This window comes from Mytilus galloprovincialis, chromosome 6 (genome assembly GCF_965363235.1).
Source record: "Mytilus galloprovincialis chromosome 6, xbMytGall1.hap1.1, whole genome shotgun sequence".
Taxonomy (NCBI): Eukaryota; Metazoa; Mollusca; class Bivalvia; order Mytilida; family Mytilidae; genus Mytilus; species Mytilus galloprovincialis.
In genome coordinates this window covers 32031057-32050868 of record NC_134843.1, presented here as the reverse complement: position 1 = coordinate 32050868, position 19812 = coordinate 32031057, and the positions used below count along the sequence as shown (strand labels likewise).

At 31.4% G+C, this 19812-nt stretch overlaps 1 protein-coding gene across 1 annotated transcript; it reads right to left on the bottom strand.

The window, feature by feature from the left end:
- Nucleotides 1-12552: 12552 nt before the first annotated feature.
- LOC143079377 (uncharacterized) lies at nt 12553-19198 on the bottom strand. Its single transcript, XM_076254662.1, has 4 exons — nt 19062-19198; nt 16906-17033; nt 15673-15910; nt 12553-12768 (listed from the first exon to the last, which is right to left on the bottom strand). The coding sequence occupies exons 2-4, from the start codon at nt 16996-16998 to the stop codon at nt 12731-12733; spliced, it is 369 nt and encodes a 122-aa protein (XP_076110777.1). The 5' UTR covers nt 16999-17033; nt 19062-19198; the 3' UTR covers nt 12553-12730.
- Nucleotides 19199-19812: the final 614 nt, after the last annotated feature.

Genomic DNA, 19812 nt, shown 5'->3' with positions numbered 1-19812 from the left:
ATCAGAGACCTGACTGTTTTGACTCATTCTGACAAATAGTCCGATTTAACTTCTCGTTAAGCCCTTCTCTGGTGTAGTCCTCAATGACATCAATAATCATATCAATTGATGTTTTGGGCTTCTCTTAACTTAAGACTACGAGATGTCACCTTTGGAGAAATTCATGTTGAATTATGTTAATGTACGGCGAGTGGAACAGTCACCTTTCATATGTTTTTCTAGTTATTCTTCTCAATACATTAAATCATCTTAAAAAACGGAAATCGTTCTAACATTTAATCGACACAAAATTATATGAAAAAATGTCACTATGTCTTAGAAATTTAGTTTATCTACCACTTTTAACAGTTGTTTATATAAAATAATTACAGATAGACAAAACATTTGTATTTCAAATTAATTCCCATAGCTTATAATGATTATTCACTTTATTCATGTAAAAATCCCTTAAAAAGGAATTAAATACAATGTATGTATTGAACATTCATTAATTTCATGTTGAAAGTGAATATATCACATCCAAAATTAAGAAAACGACACTTTATGTTACAAAGTGTCTTTTTTCTATTATGTATGTTTGTTTTGTTTTCACATTTTTGTCAATATATTGGTATTGTATACGACTGTCAAACAAGTTAGAGGTTTTCCTAGCTACAAACAATGTATAAAACAAGTTTTAATCCACCATTTTCTATATGAGCAAACTATATAGCTAGTCATGAATATAATAGTTGTGTTCCATTTGCTTGATGTGATTTGGTCTTGATTTTTCATTTTTTTTTTTTTATATTTATTTGGATTTATTTTTTTTTTTTTTTTTTTTTTGTTATCTTTCTTTATACAGTGTTCATATTATCGCATTTTATGCTATCAATATTTCAATAGAAGATGATAAGAACAAGTCAATATACCGCTGTTAGAAAGTCATAAATCGGTTGAGAGAAAACAAATCCCAGTTACAAACAAAAACCGAGGGAAACACATCAACTATAAGAGGAAAACAACGAGACAACACAAATGCTGAAGTGCAATAAAACAAAACGACAATGCAACCTTTTACCTTTCATCTTGATCATTGTTTTATCGCATATATGGAGAACCAAAAAATGTTATAACTGACAAATTAAATTAAAAAAAATATAGCGAATATAGCCATAAAAAATTGAAATGATCGAAATCCTTACACATAACAATACATTTACTATAATTTACTATATTTATAAAATTATATAAAATTAATTGCCAATAATACAATTCTCCACTGGATACCAGCTGATACAGAAATTACCACCTAAAGGTTACCGTACGGCCTCCCACAATAAGCAAAACCAATACTGCAAAGTCAGCTATAAAATCCCCCAAATGACAGTTATCATACAATTGAAACGAGACAAATGACTAATTTATGTACAAATAAACTCATCATAGATACCAGGACTAAATTTTGTGTATACGCCAGACGCGCGTTTCGTCTACTAAAGACTAATCAGTGACGCTCGAATCCAAAAAAGTTTAAAAGGCCAAATAAAGTACGACTTTGAAGAGCATTGAGGACCAAAATTCCCACAAGTTTTTTCCAAATCCAGCTAAGGTAATCTATAGTTAGCAAAGTTACCAGGATTATAAAAATGACCAAGTCAAAGTACTGAGGTAGAAAAGCCTTAGTATTTCAAAAATTTTAAATTTTGTAAACAGTTAATTTATAAATATAACCATATCAATGATAATTCATGTCAGCACAAAAAGTGCTGACTACTGGGCTGGTGATACCCTCGGGGAAATAAATCTCCACCAGCAGTGGCATCGACCCATTGGTTGTAAATAAATTTGTCATAGATTCCAAGATTAAATTTTGTATATACGCCAGACGCGCGTTTCGTCTACAAAAGACTCATCAGTGACGCTCGAATCCAAAAAAGTTAAAAAGGCCAAATAAAGTAAGAAGTTGAAGAGCATTGAGGACCAAAATTCCTAAAAGTTTTGCCAACTCCAGCTAAGGTAATCTATGCCTGAGGTAGGAAAGGCTTAGTATTTCAAAAATTCTACATTTTGTCAACAGTTAATTAAAACATTTAAGATGTACGAAAAACAAATATGATACACAGCGACAAAGGCGACCACCAAATTAAAGTGGTGCAGAAAAATTGGTACCGTTATTGTTATTACTACCACTGGGTCGATGCCTCTGCTGATGGACTGTATGTCTCCGAGGGTATCACCAGCCCAGTAGCCTGTACTACGGTATTGGCATGCAAATACGGATATTTTGTTTTATTAAAACTTGCTGTTACAAAATGTTAGAAATTATTATAAATTAAGGAATGTATCTCTCTCATGCAAAGTACTGATTCCTTTCACAGATTTGGCTTTACTTTTTGGATTTTTTGGATTATAGCTCTTCATCTTTTATATAAGCTTTGGATTTCAAATATTTTGGCCACGAGCATCACTGAAGATACATGTATTGTCGAAATGCGCATCTGGTGCAGAAAAATTGGTACCGATATCTTACTGGAAATATTTTTTTAACTCTTGCGAAAAGTATATTAATTTTTGATGTTATGAATTGCCTTTAACATACACTAAGTAATTTCATTACGATCAAAAAGATTGAAATCCGATAAATCGGTCAATCAACTCTTTATCAAAGGCCATCTGCGCGTTTACAAATGCAATGTTTCTACAGGTGGTCGTATTAGTGTGCGTACACTGGTCCGTCGACTTCATAGAGGCAATCGAAAAGTTATTCGTGTTGTCAAGAGACATGCCCTAACAGTCAGGAACTGTTTCGGCAGGTTTCAATAGGAGAATGACTATCTATGCTTGAACTTCAGAAGCTAGCAAAACGCTCATTGGTCAAATGAGGGACGGAATATGTTTCGACCAGTAGACGCCATAATATGAATTTCGTGGGGAAATAAAATGGTCTATGACCAAATCAACATTTGCCTAATGATTTCAGTCGGTTCTGGTGGTATTACAGTACGGGGTTGCTGCTTATACCGTTGTAAGCCGGCTATGCACAATCTGTATGGTCACATTAACGGACAGACATACAGAGATTTAGTGCATAAAAACATTGTAGGTCCTCATTTTTGATAATCCCCCACTTGCGATAACATGGACACGACGCTTGTACATGGATGACAACGCTAAACGTCACAGGGGAATGATTGTAACCGAGTCCAAAGAGCAAAAATCCATTTACACTGTCTTTTGGTCTTCCGTGTATCGATACATAAACCTTATCGAACTGGTCTGGGATGCCATTGACTGAAATCTAAATTCACATGCTTATGACTCAAAAATTGACATTAAAATTTGTCAAACATACCAAAGATTATTTGTGGAAATTTTTAATGATATTGCGTGATTAATTGTTGTAAAAAAATAAAATCACAGTGAAACTTAAATTCTGTCTGATTTGTGTAATTTACACTATTATATAAAATGTATAACGTTTGGACTATTTTAAATCTCGGTCTATTTCTCAAATTTGTTCTTACATACTTTTGATTTTTAACCCTGTATGCTAACATTGCCTATGTAAATTTTAAAATTGTTTGTCAGCACATTGAACGACAAAGATATGTGACGTATAAAATTTTCTGACGTCAGACACACAAATCAATCAATGTGTATGTAGATAGATGTTTTTGTGTTCTGTTAAATTGTTCCTTTTAAAATTGTTATATGATGATGACTGATGTACCCATATTTTGATTATTTTATTTATTGTGACTGTTTAGTTAAAGCATCAATGTAAATATAACGGAATTTGATGAGACTGTCGTCGAAGTTAGAAGGTTAGCACTATAAAACCAGGTTTAATCCACCATTTTCTACATTTGATAATGCCTGTACTAAGTCAGGAATATGACAGTTCTTGTCCATTCGTGTTTGATGCGTTTTGTTATATGATTTTGCCATGTGATTATGGACTTTCCGAATTAATTTTCCTCTAAGTTCAGCATTTTTGTGATTTTACTTTTTTTCTATTAACGTAAAACATAAATGCATAGTCATAAGTGACAAACATTATATTGATGGTTTGTTTATGGCATATGTTAGTAAAATTGCTACATGAATGTTTTCTTTTTTTCAAGGAATAGTTGATTTTTTAAATTGGAAAAAAATCGATGCAATGAAAATAGGTGGTGCTTAACCTTTGGCGGACTGTATATATATATATATATCTGAAATATTAGTTCAGTCTATATGGCCGATTGGAGAGAGTAAGTGGTTGAGATCCCAGGATGCATAGTGTAAAAGAGGGGCGAAAGATACCAGAGGGACAGTCAATCTCATAGATCGAAAATAAACTGACACCGCCATGTCTTAATATGAAAAAGACAAACCAGACACAATATAGAAAACTAAATACTAAGCAACACAAACCCAACAAAACAAATTTTGATCTCAAGTGCTCCAAAATGTTAAACAGATCCTGCTGCACATATGGCACCCTTCGCGTCGCTCATATTATTACAAATCCGGTAAATAGTCTACTTCGGTAGGCCATAATCGTGAAAAGGGATGGGGATTGAAGTTACGACATATAAACCATATATTCCATAACGGTCATCAACTCGTGATAGCGTCCCTAAAATTTACAAAGGAATGATCTCAACTTCATCATTTGGAACTCTTGGTTTAAGTGTGAGCCAAAATTTGTTTAGGTGAAAAAAGTCCCAGTGAAACTAAATTAATAATATCACAGGAAATATGTTCTAGGAGAACTTTTTGCACTGATAATTTCAATATAATTTGTTCCATCTCTATAAAAAAAAAAGGGTTCCACACTTTACCTGGTTAAATAAGTACAGGGTTCGTGAAAGGACAAGGTATGATAAGGGCTATTTTTGGCCCCCTCTCCAAATAAGTTTATATTGATATCAATGATGGTCTTAGTGTAGACACTTGAAAAAATAATGATTTTATTGTGTTCCGGTGAAAGGAAGGTTGCCTAGCAACGGTTTTTATTAAGAATGAAAATTATCACCTAATAATTGCTTTATCAGTAAAAATTTAAATATTTGCAAATAATATTGTTTGTCCAAGAAGAACTTGAAGTCACAAATGAAAATACCCTTTAAATTTGTTTATTATATGTTTAAAACAACCTTGGCAACAGAAATGTTGCCTAGCAACGGTTAAAAAATTGGTGCTTGCCACTCTTAAGTATGAATTAACCAGTTGTTTGAAGATTTTTCTTTCCATTTGGAGTTTCATTCCAATATTTTTTCATATACATCTTTTTTTATTCTTTACAAATTTCGTATTGAGCATAGCAACACAAGTGTTGCTTAGCAACAGCAAAACATGTTTGAATTAAAGCCAACTACAAATCAATTAGTCATTATATTGAACAAATTAAATTGAATGCAATGCAGATTGTCTGTTTGTGAACATGTTTAGTTAGAAATGAACACTTAGTTCAATTGTAGGTCACTACACGCTGATCAACAACTAAGATACATAACAAGTGCATATCAACTATGCAATAATAGGTTCTTTATATTTTTTGAAGTATGAACTTAGTTATTTCTTAGGAATATGCTTCCTAATACTGTGTTACACTATAATATAAACATCTAGATTATCATTATTTTTTGGACGAATTCTATATCGAGTATAGAATCCCACATCTTGCTTAGCAACAGCAAACATTTTTTTTTTAAATTGTAGACCACTACAACACCTTTGTTTGACTTTTAATGTGAAAGTTTTTTCATGAAAACAAGAATATATAGGATTTAATAATTTGAGATGAGTTTGAACAGCTTTCAAAGATACTTAACAGTTAATGGAATCAAAGAGACGTGACTTGTACCACATACAGACACATAGTGTGGAATAAAATGTCTAATCCAGGCAATTACGAATTAATATGATGTAGGGGTTGGAATTGGAATGTGTCCTCTGCATGGGTACAAAACCTATAGTGAATTAGAAACGACTTATCAAGGCAAAAAGGGTGGTGTTTAAATCATTTTTGAAGTTATTAACGAGGCATTAATTGACCTAAGAAATTAATCCTATTGTGCAGTAAAAAAAATGGCATAGCCTGTAAGAATATATATATATATGGTTTAAGGGTTGGACAATCATTTAAGGTGGTATGGGAGTCTAAAATAAAAATGATAGAATTTGTTCATACTTTGCCAAAACGTTGTATCTATTGATACATGTTGAAAAATATAATAAAAATGATAGGTCACCGCGTATTTTCTCAAGCTACAGGACGGGACAAAATGACACATTTTGTATGGATTATACAGGAAAAAACACCATTTTGTGATTAGAAACTAAACAAAATGATAGAATTGTTAAATACTTCAGGAAAAGATAGCTTTCAGACACTGCTTTGAGAATATCAAAAGAAAAGGTAGGGTCACCGTACGTTTTTTCCGGATAAAATACAAAATAGGAAAATTCCATACAGAATCCTTCAACAAATGCACTTTTTTAGAGTTACCTCCCCTTAAAATGCCAATTTTTAAAAAAGATAAAAACAACCAAAAAAAATTAACATTTGCAAAAATATCAATATTTAGAAGTTATAATCTTATAAATTGGTACTTTTAAATGAAAATGTACATTAAACATCTGCATTCGTGCATCAAATTTTGCTAACTTGATGGAAAATCTGGACCTTTGATTCTCTGTTTTTTACAATCCAAGATGGAGGAAGACACCCATACCACCTTAACCATGAAAGTTAAAGGTCATTTAATTGTATCTTGAGATCAACGGTAAATGTCATAATGATATTAGACTGTCATGGCTATACACTGTATGCCAAATATCATAAGTCAATGTATAAAATCTAAATAAGTGTAGACCCGGACAAGTGTGTATGAGAATAAAATTCCAAAAAAGAAGAAGAATAGTTATGTTTAACATAATGCATCCATTCATTTCATCTTGGAAGCCAGGGAAAATTGACAAAGACAAGTGAAAACTGAGAACAGAATAAACTGATGTTTCTTTCACGATGAAATGGACTATGGTTTGAATGGTTTTACAGTAGTAATTTTGGGGACCTTTATAGCTTGTTGTTCGGTGTGAGCCAAGGCCCCGTGTTAAAGGCCGTACATTGACCTATTATGGTTTACTTTTATAAATTGTTATTTTGATGGAGAGTTGTATCATTGGCACTCACACCACATCTTCCTATATCTATGGAACATTTTTGTTATCTGTAATTATGATGTGGATACTGGCAATGACGAAAAATGTTTTCACTTTCCTGTCAGTGTCAAATGATTTGTGAAATATCATGTAAAATGCATGTATTTTGATTAAGTTGCATTTTGTATTGTTTCGTTTTGTTTTTGTGTTTTTGTAATTTGTTTATCAAAATGAACTACAGTTATAATTGGACATGCAAGTTACTAATAAAAGTATATAAGTTCGGGTTAGGGTGAAGGTTGTCGCCTGTTTAAACGTTTTCACCTGCTGTGTTTGTTTGCAACAAGTAAGGAACCTGTTCGGTGGTTGTTTTGGTTCATACGTGTTCCTCGTTTCTAGTTTTTTTTTATATAAAGATTAAACCGTTGGTTTTCCTGTTTGAATTTCTACATTAGTCACTTGTGTTTCCTTGATAGCTTGCTGGTCGGTGTAAGCCAAAGCTCTGTGTTAAAGGTCGTACTTTGACCTATAATTGTTTACTTTTTACATGTTGTGTCCTGGAAGGAGAGTAGTATCATCTTCTTATTTCTATATATGTTGCAAAAGTTATTTCTTTTGGGTGGATGTGTATGTTTAAGCGTGGATTCATATAAGATGGATTCTTACAGTATGCACCCTTTTATTAATTCATTGTACAATTAAATAAATATAATAAATGAATTAAAACGCCTGATATCGTGGGTTCTGACACCGGCCTGGTCAAACCTAAGACTCAAAAATCGGTATTTGCTGATTTCTGTTAATCAATTGGCATTAAGGGGTAAGAACAAAGACTAGTTGGATCGGAGTGTCAAGTTAGGGTAATATGTCTTCCTGTGGACTGTAACCTTTTTAGCTATAGCACAATAAAAATTAATGAAACAAACAACCCATGCAGCAACACGATGTCCAAAAGTTAGCACTTTGTGTAAACATGAATTATTATTAAAATAGTCAATTATATGAATTAACTGTTTACAAAACTTTATATTGTTTGCAAAAACTACGGATAATATATTCAGGAATAAATAACCTTTATTAGCTGTATATCGCAAAAAAAAAAACGGAATATTGAGCCTTTTATGGTCTTTTGACATTTTTTTATTCGACCGTCACTGATGAGTCTTTTGTATGCGAAACACACGTCTTACAATCAAGATGTCTTTAATTATGATGCGTTTTATTCCTTTCATATTCAATACTTATTTTTATTCTTTTGAATATGTTTAAATTCATTCTACATGTAGTGCTGTTATTTAAGAAGACATATGATTGATTGAATGTTGTTTCCTGACCGTCCAGTGACAAATACTTTATGCATGCAAATTTTAATGAAAAGATATGTAGAGAATGATTTGCAAACAAGAAATACGAAGTAGCACGCGTTGTCGTCAAGATAGAACAACGGGAAGGCGGGTGACAATTACAAATAATAAGTCCAATAAATTCAACACCATGACCAAAACATAACTCAAGATACATAATTTAGATCATAAAAGTGTTGGATAGTTTTGTTTAATCTTGATTATTGTTATACTTACACAATTAACTAATTAAAATTGTCACATTGTGTCTTCTTATGTCATATGAATTACAATGTATGTTATTATTCACAGTTCTGTAGTTTATTTCGCCATCGCCATCTGTATAAAAATTTATATTAAATGATTGTCTAAAATGTTAACTTGGCATGCCATACTTGGTAGAAATGCGGACGTGAAAGAAAGCACTTTTCACAAAAGTGTCATCGGAGATTAAAACATTCCAGGTTGACGATTTCGTCAATTATGAAACAAAATAAGTATATGCACTGTTTGAGTATGAACCAGTTATTATATTCACTCACAATTACGTTCCCAGAATTTCTCTGAAGTTTGTCACAGTTCCGTCTAATTTGGGTCAAATTTCGACGGTCTGCTAAAATGTTACTTTAAATTCAAGAATAATGAATTATACAGGAATATCCTGTTTTCCTGTCTCAAATATGTTTATTTTTCGTCCTGAATAAACTAGCCATTATTATAACGTACCACGAATACATTTCCGTCGGATCCAGTAAATACCGGAAATCATCTCCGGTCCGCAATTCGGTTAAAAATTTCGATGATTCAATGAAAACTACCGACGATTTTTGTCACTTTTTTGAATTTTTAACTATGAGCGTACTTACGACTCACTAAAATATTTGAACTGCATCAACATTTATGTTCAAGGAATGTCTGGTATAAATATGATTGTGGGTCGTAGGTACGCTCATAGTTTAAAATGCAGAAAAAGGTTTAGAAACTGCCATTTTTCTGACCTTTTTTGCGAATCTTGAGGTCTTTACAGCAACAGAGCATGAATAATATCAGCGGAAGTTGAAAAATCTATTGATGTTTACAAAAATATAGGTTTTAAACTTTAAAAATAATGTATTATAATTAATGGCAGGTCACTTTTAATTTGAACGAAATTAGGGGCCGTTCTCTGATGCTTATCGTACCTTGTCCTTTGTTCCTTACCTATTGAAATAAGTTCTGGGTTTATGAGATTTGTTACTTAGCTGGTGAAACAACTTTTTGGTTTGCGAGATTTGTTCCTCACCTGGTGAAATAAGTTCTTTGTCTGTCTAATATGTTCCACTGATAAACAAATTATCTTATATAATGAACATCTGTCATCAGTGAGTTTAAAGTTATCATTCAAGTGCATTACAAAAATTAGTAATATATTAATAATAAAATGAATAAAAATTGTAAATGATCCAATTCGGATTCTGTGGAGAAAAACGAATGTTTAATTATATTCTCCGTAAAAAAAATAACACTTCTGAGCCAGAAAAAAATTGAATAAAAAAAATCATTTAGAAAAAAGTATAGTTGAAGACGAACGTATGTACTTATTTGAAAAGGACAAAGAGAGTGATCAATAATATTAAAAGACATGTAGAAACAAAAGAAAAACTTTTTTGAAACTGTACCATGATCTTAGTTCATGTATGACCAATGATGAATAGAACACGGGGTATTGACTGTTAACAAGAACCAAGGAGGCATACCACATAAAACATAAATTTACAAATTATGAAACATGACTTTTTTATTCTTATATTCATCCTATAGTTACACTCATGCCTTCAATTGCAAATGTATCCCATGTAAACATACTAGTATAGCATTAGGATTGCATCATAGTTTAAACATAACAAGAAAATGTTTCGCTGTGGAATATGTTGCCAAGGTACTTATTTACTGTAAAAAAAAGGTTTGAGTATTCATTTATGTTTATGAAATATGTACATGTTCGTTTTAAACTTATTATCACAGGAACTTAATTAACTTTTTAAAACTTTAATTATTAATTGGAACAAAATTCATGGAGCTATGATTTTTTACAGCACTGGAACATATTTTCAGTCATATTAATTCAGGTGGATCATATTTCCTATGAAATTCATGCCGGAACAAATTTTGTGTTACATAAGTGCATAGGCGTAAATATGCATAGGAATTCGTAAAGGATCCGTAACAGTTATTGCATTGCCATGACCACAAGACGTCCACAACAATTACATTTCCTATATCCGACCAATACTTGAGAGTTAAAGTATAGATGCAGTAAACTACCTCCCTTGAAGAAGTCGGATGTATTTGATCATTAGTAGAATTTCTAGTTAATTTTGTAAATATCAAAATAAACCACTGATTTTTTTTTTTTTTTTTTTTTTTTATACAGTCATCTACAATTAGAGCAAAATAAAACCAAACATGTGGTTGTATTTTCTTGCACGCCTGAGAAAAGAGTATTTCATTGTGTTTGTTTATAAACAACAAATAGATACAAGGGGAACAACCAGAGTTTTTCTTTGACATTTTCTTATACTAAGAGGAATAACTCAATGTCTTCATTCACTATTTTTATTAAGTATAGTCTGTTTCATCAATCATCAAGCAAAGAACGAAATCATTTTCTCTGTAATAGTTTATACCACCTCAAAAAATCTATCTTGTTTGGTGGATTGATATATTTTTGAAATTCTTTAATTAAAAAAAATGGGAGGTGGGGGATTTTTCTTCTTTCTTTTTTTAAGTGGGGATCATACTAGTTTCTTCAAGATTGATTAAAATTTCAATTAAAACAAAATTTGAGAGGGGGGTCTCATATCTAAGCAACTGTTGAAGACAAATGAATTAAAGAAAGATTTTCATTCATTACAGCTTTCATTGGTTGGACTATATCCCTCAGACCTCAGACAGGTCAATGTAATTGAACCAAACCAGTCATATAACAGTAGAGGCCTCAGTCTGTCAAAGGAGGTTATAAATGATTTGCGTCAATGCAAATACTAAACTTTAGAATACAAATAAACATCTTTATTCAATGAATTCAAAATACTAATATCTATTCAATTTCACAAATATGTGCTGAATAAGCATCATGTAAATCATTAAATAAAGAAACATGAAATTTACAGTTTTAAACAAGGGAAATAAAAATGAACATTCTGAAACTGATTATACTAGTAAGGGAGACAACTACATATACACTTTCATATTCAGTCAACGGCATCATATGCATTATCTATAAACTTTGCGGCGAAGAGGAATGATTTTGTTCAATACAATTACTGTACCTATTAAAACAAATAGATGCTAACAACAGAATCAAAGGTGGAAATAAGCAAAGTTTGACGGTCCATTCAAGATAATTGTCTGTGTCTATTGAAAATAAGTTGTGATTGCATTGCGCATTTCAACTTCCTGTAAAATATAGAGTCATTGTCCTTCACCCTAGTTAGAAAGGTTATCATTTGTCTTCGTCTTTTTCTGTTTAAAATACACATTATTCAAACAAATGTATTTTATCTTTATGTCTACTTTTTAAGTACTGATAAAAAGTATTAAGGTCCGCTGTGGATCAACATTAGCATAGTTTCAAATTCAGGTTTTTTTAAAGGAAAAGTATGTTTGGATATTGCTAGTATATCGCAAACTATCATCATTAACAACGTGTTGATGTTCTGCATCTTGGTTTTCAGAGTATATTCAATGAAGTATGTTTAAACAAGACGACAACTAGATTTTAATTTCAAAGTGAATATTTGATTGGTTAACTTATATGCAATGGAATGTTATGTGAATTTTTTTCTATACTACTGGACAAGATAAAACCTTACTCATGTCAAGTATTTCTTTATTTGAAATATAGATTAATTCTGCACAATATTTTGAAAAAGGCAAATTTAACAAATACTAATACGGGGAAATCAATGGTGGTATTACACCTAGAAGCCGCTATAAGGAGCTTCAAAATATTAAAGTGTAAATATATATATATATATATAAAAATTAAACCTTAAATGATCAAATTTGTTTTTTGTGACTTTGTAAATTCAGATTACATTTTAGGATCATTTATTTCTTAAATGTCAGACAATGCAAACGATATTACTTTACATGTTATTATACTGTATTGCTAACAATTACAGATCCACTGTTTTAAGCAAATGTATTGTCACATTCATGTTCTGTCCCCATCAATGCAATTTCTCAGCTTTTCTTTTCTGCACTCCCATTCACATTCTCATTCCAGATTTAATCAGTTCAGCATATTCTAAAAAAAAACAAGGGAGTAATCTTTCAGATATAAGAAATTGACTATGAAAAAACCAATAATGTCACACATCATTTTTGATATTTTGGAATTTTATGCCACTGTCATACAAGTGAGAGGTATAGCTACCTAGAAAACCAGGTTTAATCCACCGTAAGAAAATGCATTTACCAAATCAGGAATATGACTGTTGCAATCCATTCGTGTAATGCTTTTGCGCCTTTGATTATGGATTTGCCGTTTTGAATTTTCCTCGGAGTTCGGTATTTTTGTTATTTTACTTTTTACTGTACTCCTGTCTAACTGAGAGGTTTATCTTTCTCCGTGTTGAAGGCCTCACTGTCCTACTTCGATTCGTCCAACTCGGGTTAACTCTAGTTGAAAGGTCAGTGCTAATACTCATGTGCGCAACCGTTCCGAATCGAAGTCAAAACTCTTCCATCGAGTTAACTATTATAAGGGAGGTGAAAAAATTGTTTCTGCTGAGCATTAAAATAAAAAAAAATATTACATAGTGTTTCATAAAGAAAAGTCCTGATCCTGTTTGCTTTTGAAAAACAGTTTGTTAATGAATTAAAAAAAAGTTGAAAAAAAAATCGTTCAAAGAAAAAAAAATAATTTCTATTTTATTTCTAACCACCACCGACAGCTGATATACACATGAACAATATTGGCTGATTCCGAAATACAGGCAATACTTAATTCCCCTTGTCAGCTTTATTCTTCGGCTGTATTTTGTCAAATACCAGTTTATTTGTATCACTTTTATTTGTTGCAACTACTTGACGCCATCTTGAAACTCGACTAAACCTGTCCCGACCCGGGGTTGATGTCGAGTTAACTCGGGTAGGTTCAAAAGGTCAAACACGGGGGGTTCGGTTGTCAGTCGAGTAAACTCGATATACTCTACTAACCCGAGTTGGACGAATCGAAGTAGGCCACTGTGACTTTAGGATGACAAACAGCAATCAAAGCGCTGTTCTTTTGCTTTGTGTGCGTGTGGGTTTTTTGGGTTTTTTTTTTTTTTGGTACATGTACTGATTCTAAAACAATTAACAAAGTAATCAACATAAAAGGCTAGTGTTATCATAATTGTTGTTGTTGTTGTTGTTGTTGTTGTTGTTGTTGTTGTTGTTGTTGTTGTTGTTGTTGTTGTTGAGGAAATAAGGAACTGTGAAGAGGGGAAGTTTTTATTCTCAAATTGCGTGCTGGTTTATATGTATTGAAAATTATGGGTTGATTTTGAGATAGATGTATTCATCAACAGTCATAAGTAAATCTCCTCATACACTTAAATTGTGTTTCGTGTTTACTAGTACAAAATGTATATAGCTTTTAAATCGTTCATTACAAAAATTTTAGTATGATTTAGAGTTGACATTCCCTTTGAATGAAAGAACTGGCGGGTCTCTCGCGGTAATAGTTTACATAGTATATGAATGTTATTAGTTTGACCATACGGTGTGCTAAACCATGTAACGTGTAACGTTTTCTACATATTTAATACCAAAGACCAAATGATAAGAGTATTAAACAAGATTGTGTTTTGTAAAACATGTTTGAATAAATTCAATGTTTTGATTGTCCTCCATGGAACCATGTATGTATGTCATGAAAGCAGTCTTGGTTGTAGATATTTAGCAGAACGACCTTTGTTTTTTTGTATATATTTAAAAAAAAAACAAAAAAAAAACTTAAATAAATTTACTACACTCGTCAATGTAACTGTTCCTGTACATTAGTGTTTCTTTATTTGAGTTTTATGTCATTTCAATAAAATAAAATAAAAATCCAAAGCACAATTGCAAACTAGCATTGCCTTGTATCAGATAATTTAGAAGCATTATTGGAACATAAGTTGGTCCGCCCAGTTTCTCTATATGTTCATGTTTCATTATATTCTTACTTAATTTGAAGTATCAGATACGTATAAAAAAGAATTTAAGTGTATCAGGTTTGTTTATGATTATTAGTATAGATCACTCAACCTTATTGATTGACTTGTAAGTATATATATATATATATATATATATATATATATATATATATATATATATATATATATATATATATATATATGTCAATGATACTTTTATATTAAAAAGTTATCAAAAGTACCAGGATTATAATTTAGTACGCCAGGCGCACGTTTCGTCGACATTAGACTCATCAGTGTCGCTCATATCAAAATATTTATAAAGCCAAACAACTGCAAAGTTGAAGAGCATTGGGGATCGAAAATTTTAAAAGTTGTGTCAAATACGGCTAAGGTAATCTAAGCCTGGGATAAGAAAATCCTTAGTTTTTCGAAAAATTCAAAGTTTTATAAACAGGAAATTTATAAATATTACGTTTGGTACATTACATGGTACTCGATATTCTTTATCTTTTATCTAAAGACTGATTGAATATATCCTATAAATATTGCCTTACTATTGGAAATCAGTCTTAATTATTACATGCTGCATTTACTGCAGGAATTTTTTTTAAAGAGGGTACAAAATGTATTTCGTTTCAACGGTCGTTTGACCTTAGGTTTGCAAACAATGTACTGAAGTTGTTTCACTTTGCTAGGTTCCATATAACTAAGTATTGCACAAGCTCATTAAAAAATAAAGTAGATAGTCATGTTTAAAAAATGTAAATAGTTGATGACAGTCTAGCATGCAAATTGTATGACATGATTTCTAGAAATACCTTTCATAAAGGTGACGCGAACTGGACAGTTTTGGAAGCAAATTTATTGCCCTGATAATGTTTTCAAAACGTTTTTTTGATATAGATTGTCTACAGATGATTATCTTAATGCTATTGTTTATGTAGCATATGCTGTAACAGGGAAAATGCACATAAATCTAACACCTATTCTATGTCTGTATTGTTCTAACGTTAATGAATTCATACCATTTTCCTCGAGGGATCCGTTTTCATTCAGGTCATATTGTGGATTACCAAATACAACATTGAAGCCCTGTCTCATTTTGTTGTTAATCTTTAGGCCAGTGCTACCAACGACAGAGTCTATAATCTCGTCCACTGTAATATGTCCATCATGGTTTTCGTCTGTATTGATGAATACCGTGTGTAAAGAACTCTCAATATCAGCAGGCATTGTGGATCGTTTTACTCTAGCCTGGTGCATCTGTAATTTAATTTCATTACATTTAGTTTGATTCTCGTCTGTATAAAAGAAGAGTGAGTCATTTAATTTTCATGAGCATTTATTTTCTGTTCAGTCAGGATTCTACTTCGTATAAATTATCTCCCCATTACGCCAGTTCATTTTCACAATCGTAGAAATGCAACCATTGTAGGGATGACGCGCTGCCAATTTTGCTCTTGAAAACCGATACATTTATCCACATAGCACCATTACGATCCTTATATTTCATTTACATTTTAAAAGACAAATGTATATACTAGCTAATGAGCATCAGTAAATGATCTTGTTTGCATTGATTCAACTTAAAACTATTGTCTGATCGGTTGTCAGGTGGAATTTTCGAAAAGTCTTAAATATTTAAAAAAAATCTAATTAAATATTTCGTGAAAGGGCAGACTAAAAAGTTTCAGTGGTTTAAGACTATAAACCCTAGTTATCACACACAAACAATTATATTTTTTTGAAGATATGCATTTTCATCATCCAACTTCAAACTTGTAAACTTTAAAACGCCCGAATTCAAAACATGACTAAAATTATCAGAGATTCATATTTTCTGTTGGATCGAAAAATGGTATTTTCCAAAATATTTTAGTTCACGCTTTTGACAAATATGGTGTTTTCGAATTTGTTGAATACTTAAATTTATTGGTCATCCATACACACAAAATGCACTAAATGATCAAAAGTAACTAATTCGAATACAATGTGAACAGATGCATAAGTCAGATTTTAACATAATTCTAGTAATTACTATGACAACCTATTCTTGCTACTTGCAATGATTAAAATCCTCTAAACTAGTGTGATGCATTTTTTTGTCGTATTGTTTAACAACATTTTAACCAACCGAATGACAATCCAACAACGTTTGCCTTACCCATTTACAATAAAAAAAAAATCTTTATATATTTTTGTGAATAAGTTTGTAAAATGTAAAATAATAATTGCATTTGTGACACTCCTAAATGTACCTCAAAAGACTTTACTATCAGATCCACAGCTCCTTTTCTAGCAAACGTCATACCGCAACAAATTACAATGCCCACTGCTAGTGATATTTTCATTTTTATCTGTAGTGATTCAAATATGAAGCATATACCTAAAATAAACACCTACACATCATAATCATATCTTAAATAAGTAAACTTATGCATACATCCCCTTATAATATGTTTGCAACAAACAGTAACTAAGTTCAAAACCTTGGCTTAATGATAGTCTCTGGGATTTTGATGATACACCTATATCGTGATGGACTTAATTTCTACTGCATAGTCAATTTTAATACAACCATTTCAAATAAAAATACATTTTTTACGAAGAGAAGTTAATGCAAAGCTCTGATTCCTTTCAAGGATTTGGCTATACTTTTTGGACCTTTTGGATTATAGCTCTTTCATCTTTTATATAAGTTTTGGATTTCAAATATTTTGGCCACGAGCATCACTGAAGACAAATGTCTTGTCGAAATGCGCACCTGGTGCAGGAAAATTGGTACCGTTAATGTTATTACTACCACTGGGTCGATGCCTCTGCTGGTGGACTGTTAGTCCCCGAGGGTATCACCAGCCCAGTAGCCAGTACTTCGGTACTGGCATGAACATACGGATTGTTTGTGTTATTGAAATTTGCTGTTACAAAATGTTAGAAATTATTATAAAGTAAGGAATGTATCTCCCTCATGCAAAGCTCTGATCCCTTTCAAGGATTTGACTATACTTTTTGGACCTTTTGGACTATAGCTCTTTCATCTTTTATATAAGCTTTGGATTAAAAATATTTTGGACACGAACATCACTGAAGAGACATGTCTTGTCGAAATGCGCATCTGGTGCAGGAAAATTGGTACCGTTAATGTTATTATGAAAATATCAAACATAAGAAAATTTTAAAAATCCCAATCGGTAAAACTCAGTAAAACATAACTTACTCAAATGTTATTTTAGTCATCCTCATTAGAAAATAAATAGTTTACTACATCAAACTTTATAATTTTAATCCATTAATTTTACCGATTATGTTAAGACATATAGGCTATTGAACTAACGCAGATAATGAGGTGCTTGATATGAATATTCTGATAAGAGGAAATAATTAAAGATATCACGCAATAAAACTAAAAGTTAAAGAAATGATAGAAAGGCACTGACAGTTGATAATAATGTCCAATAATTATAGAGTTGATGTATAATAGTTCTTTGTCTCGACTTTAGATGGGGTTTGTAAGACATATGGTTCCGAGACTCAAACCTATTATTTGTATATAAAGTTGCTAAATTGATAATGACATAAAACCTAGTTTTATTACTAATTGGCTTTGAGTTTTTTTACTTGATTCCAGTATATAATTTTTGCGGTTTCTTTATGAATATTCAAATATAGATCAAACAAATAAAGATCTTCACTTATGTTCGAAATATAACACTGAAGTAAAATCTGTCTTTATTCGGTTTTTACAATACTCTTGAAAAGGATAATTTATTCTCGATATTAATTTCGAAGTAGCAGAAAAGAAAATTAATTGTCAATTCGATGCCCATTCATTTGTTCATGAATTTAATTTCAAAATTTGGAAAGAAATAAAAAGTATGAATCGGAATATGCAATTGATAAACCTCTTATACTGATGATAAAATTGAACGTTGTTCTATATTTAAAGAAAATCACTGATTAAAGACTGTATTCTGCTTCTTTCTTTTTAACATGTCGAAATGTGGTCAAATGGAGGTCAAATGGCTTAAAATTTTTAATATTGAAAAATCAAAAAATTATCAAATCGTTTTTTTCTTATTTGACATAACAAAACTCATCATTTCAATAACGGATAATGTCTGACAATCGGTGGCTTGATGACAAATAAACAATTAATGAAGTATTGTACTGATTTACATCTCGTATGAATATAAATAAGAAGATGTGGTATGATTGTCAATGAGACAACTCTCCACAAGCGGTCAAAATGATATAGAAATTAACAACTATAGGTAGCACGAATGTTATAATCATTTGAAATGAAACTGGTTGATCATGACCAAAAAACCAAACCCGTATTATATAAGTTATGATACAGTTGAATACAGTTTGGGATTTCTCAATATTCCCTTATTGCTACAAAATGTATTCTTACCTTATATCACACTGCTTTTCTTCAGAATTGACGTCAATTCTCGGCTGTAATTCTTTTATACCAAACTCTTTCAGAGTTTCCATCATATTTAAAAATAAACCTTGCATGTCTTAACATGTTTGTAATAACACTTTCTATAAGTCATGTATACACACTTGACACCAATAATTGACTTCCCACTTGAAGTTATATGAAATCTTTACTGGTTAATTGCTTTCACATGCTTATGGTGAATTTTTCTTAACTATTAATAAAGATTACAGTTTCACAATTACGTCAAAAAATTTGAAATAACAAGTTTTAACATAAATATAAATTTTCTCTTGACCGCAATCTTGTGGTCATCCTTGAAGCTTTTTTCTCCATGTAACCCTTTCCTTCTATTCTTCACCCCTACTGGGTTCTTTACCTTTTGTTTATATTATATATTTGGTACCATCTTTTATCTCTACTCATTCATATCTTCCTTGATATGCGCACGTATAAAAATGTGTTCATCGTTATATCGTTTTTAATGTAATTCATTCTGCATTTTTTATTTTGTAATACTTTCAGAAAACAATATTTAAAAGAACACAAAAAAAAATGAATAAAATCATCCAACCAAAATCATTTCATCTTACTGAGCTTCTATTTTAGAATGCTGAAAAAGAAAGGCGAAAGATACCAGAGGGACTTTCCAACTCATTACTTCAAAATAAACTGACAACGTCATGACTCAAAAAGAAAAGACAAACAAACAAACATTATC

Excerpts from the sequence above, each read along its gene's own strand:
- LOC143079377 (XM_076254662.1), bottom strand. The coding sequence starts at position 16,998 with ATGAAAATATCACTAGCAGTGGGCATTGTAATTTGTTGCGGTATGACG. Across the intron at positions 15,911-16,905 it reads TGATAGTAAAGTCTTTTGAG|ATGCACCAGGCTAGAGTAAA; the intron begins GTACATTTAGGA and ends ATTAAATTACAG. Across the intron at positions 12,769-15,672 it reads CGGATCCCTCGAGGAAAATG|AATATGCTGAACTGATTAAA; the intron begins GTATGAATTCAT and ends GTTTTTTTTTAG.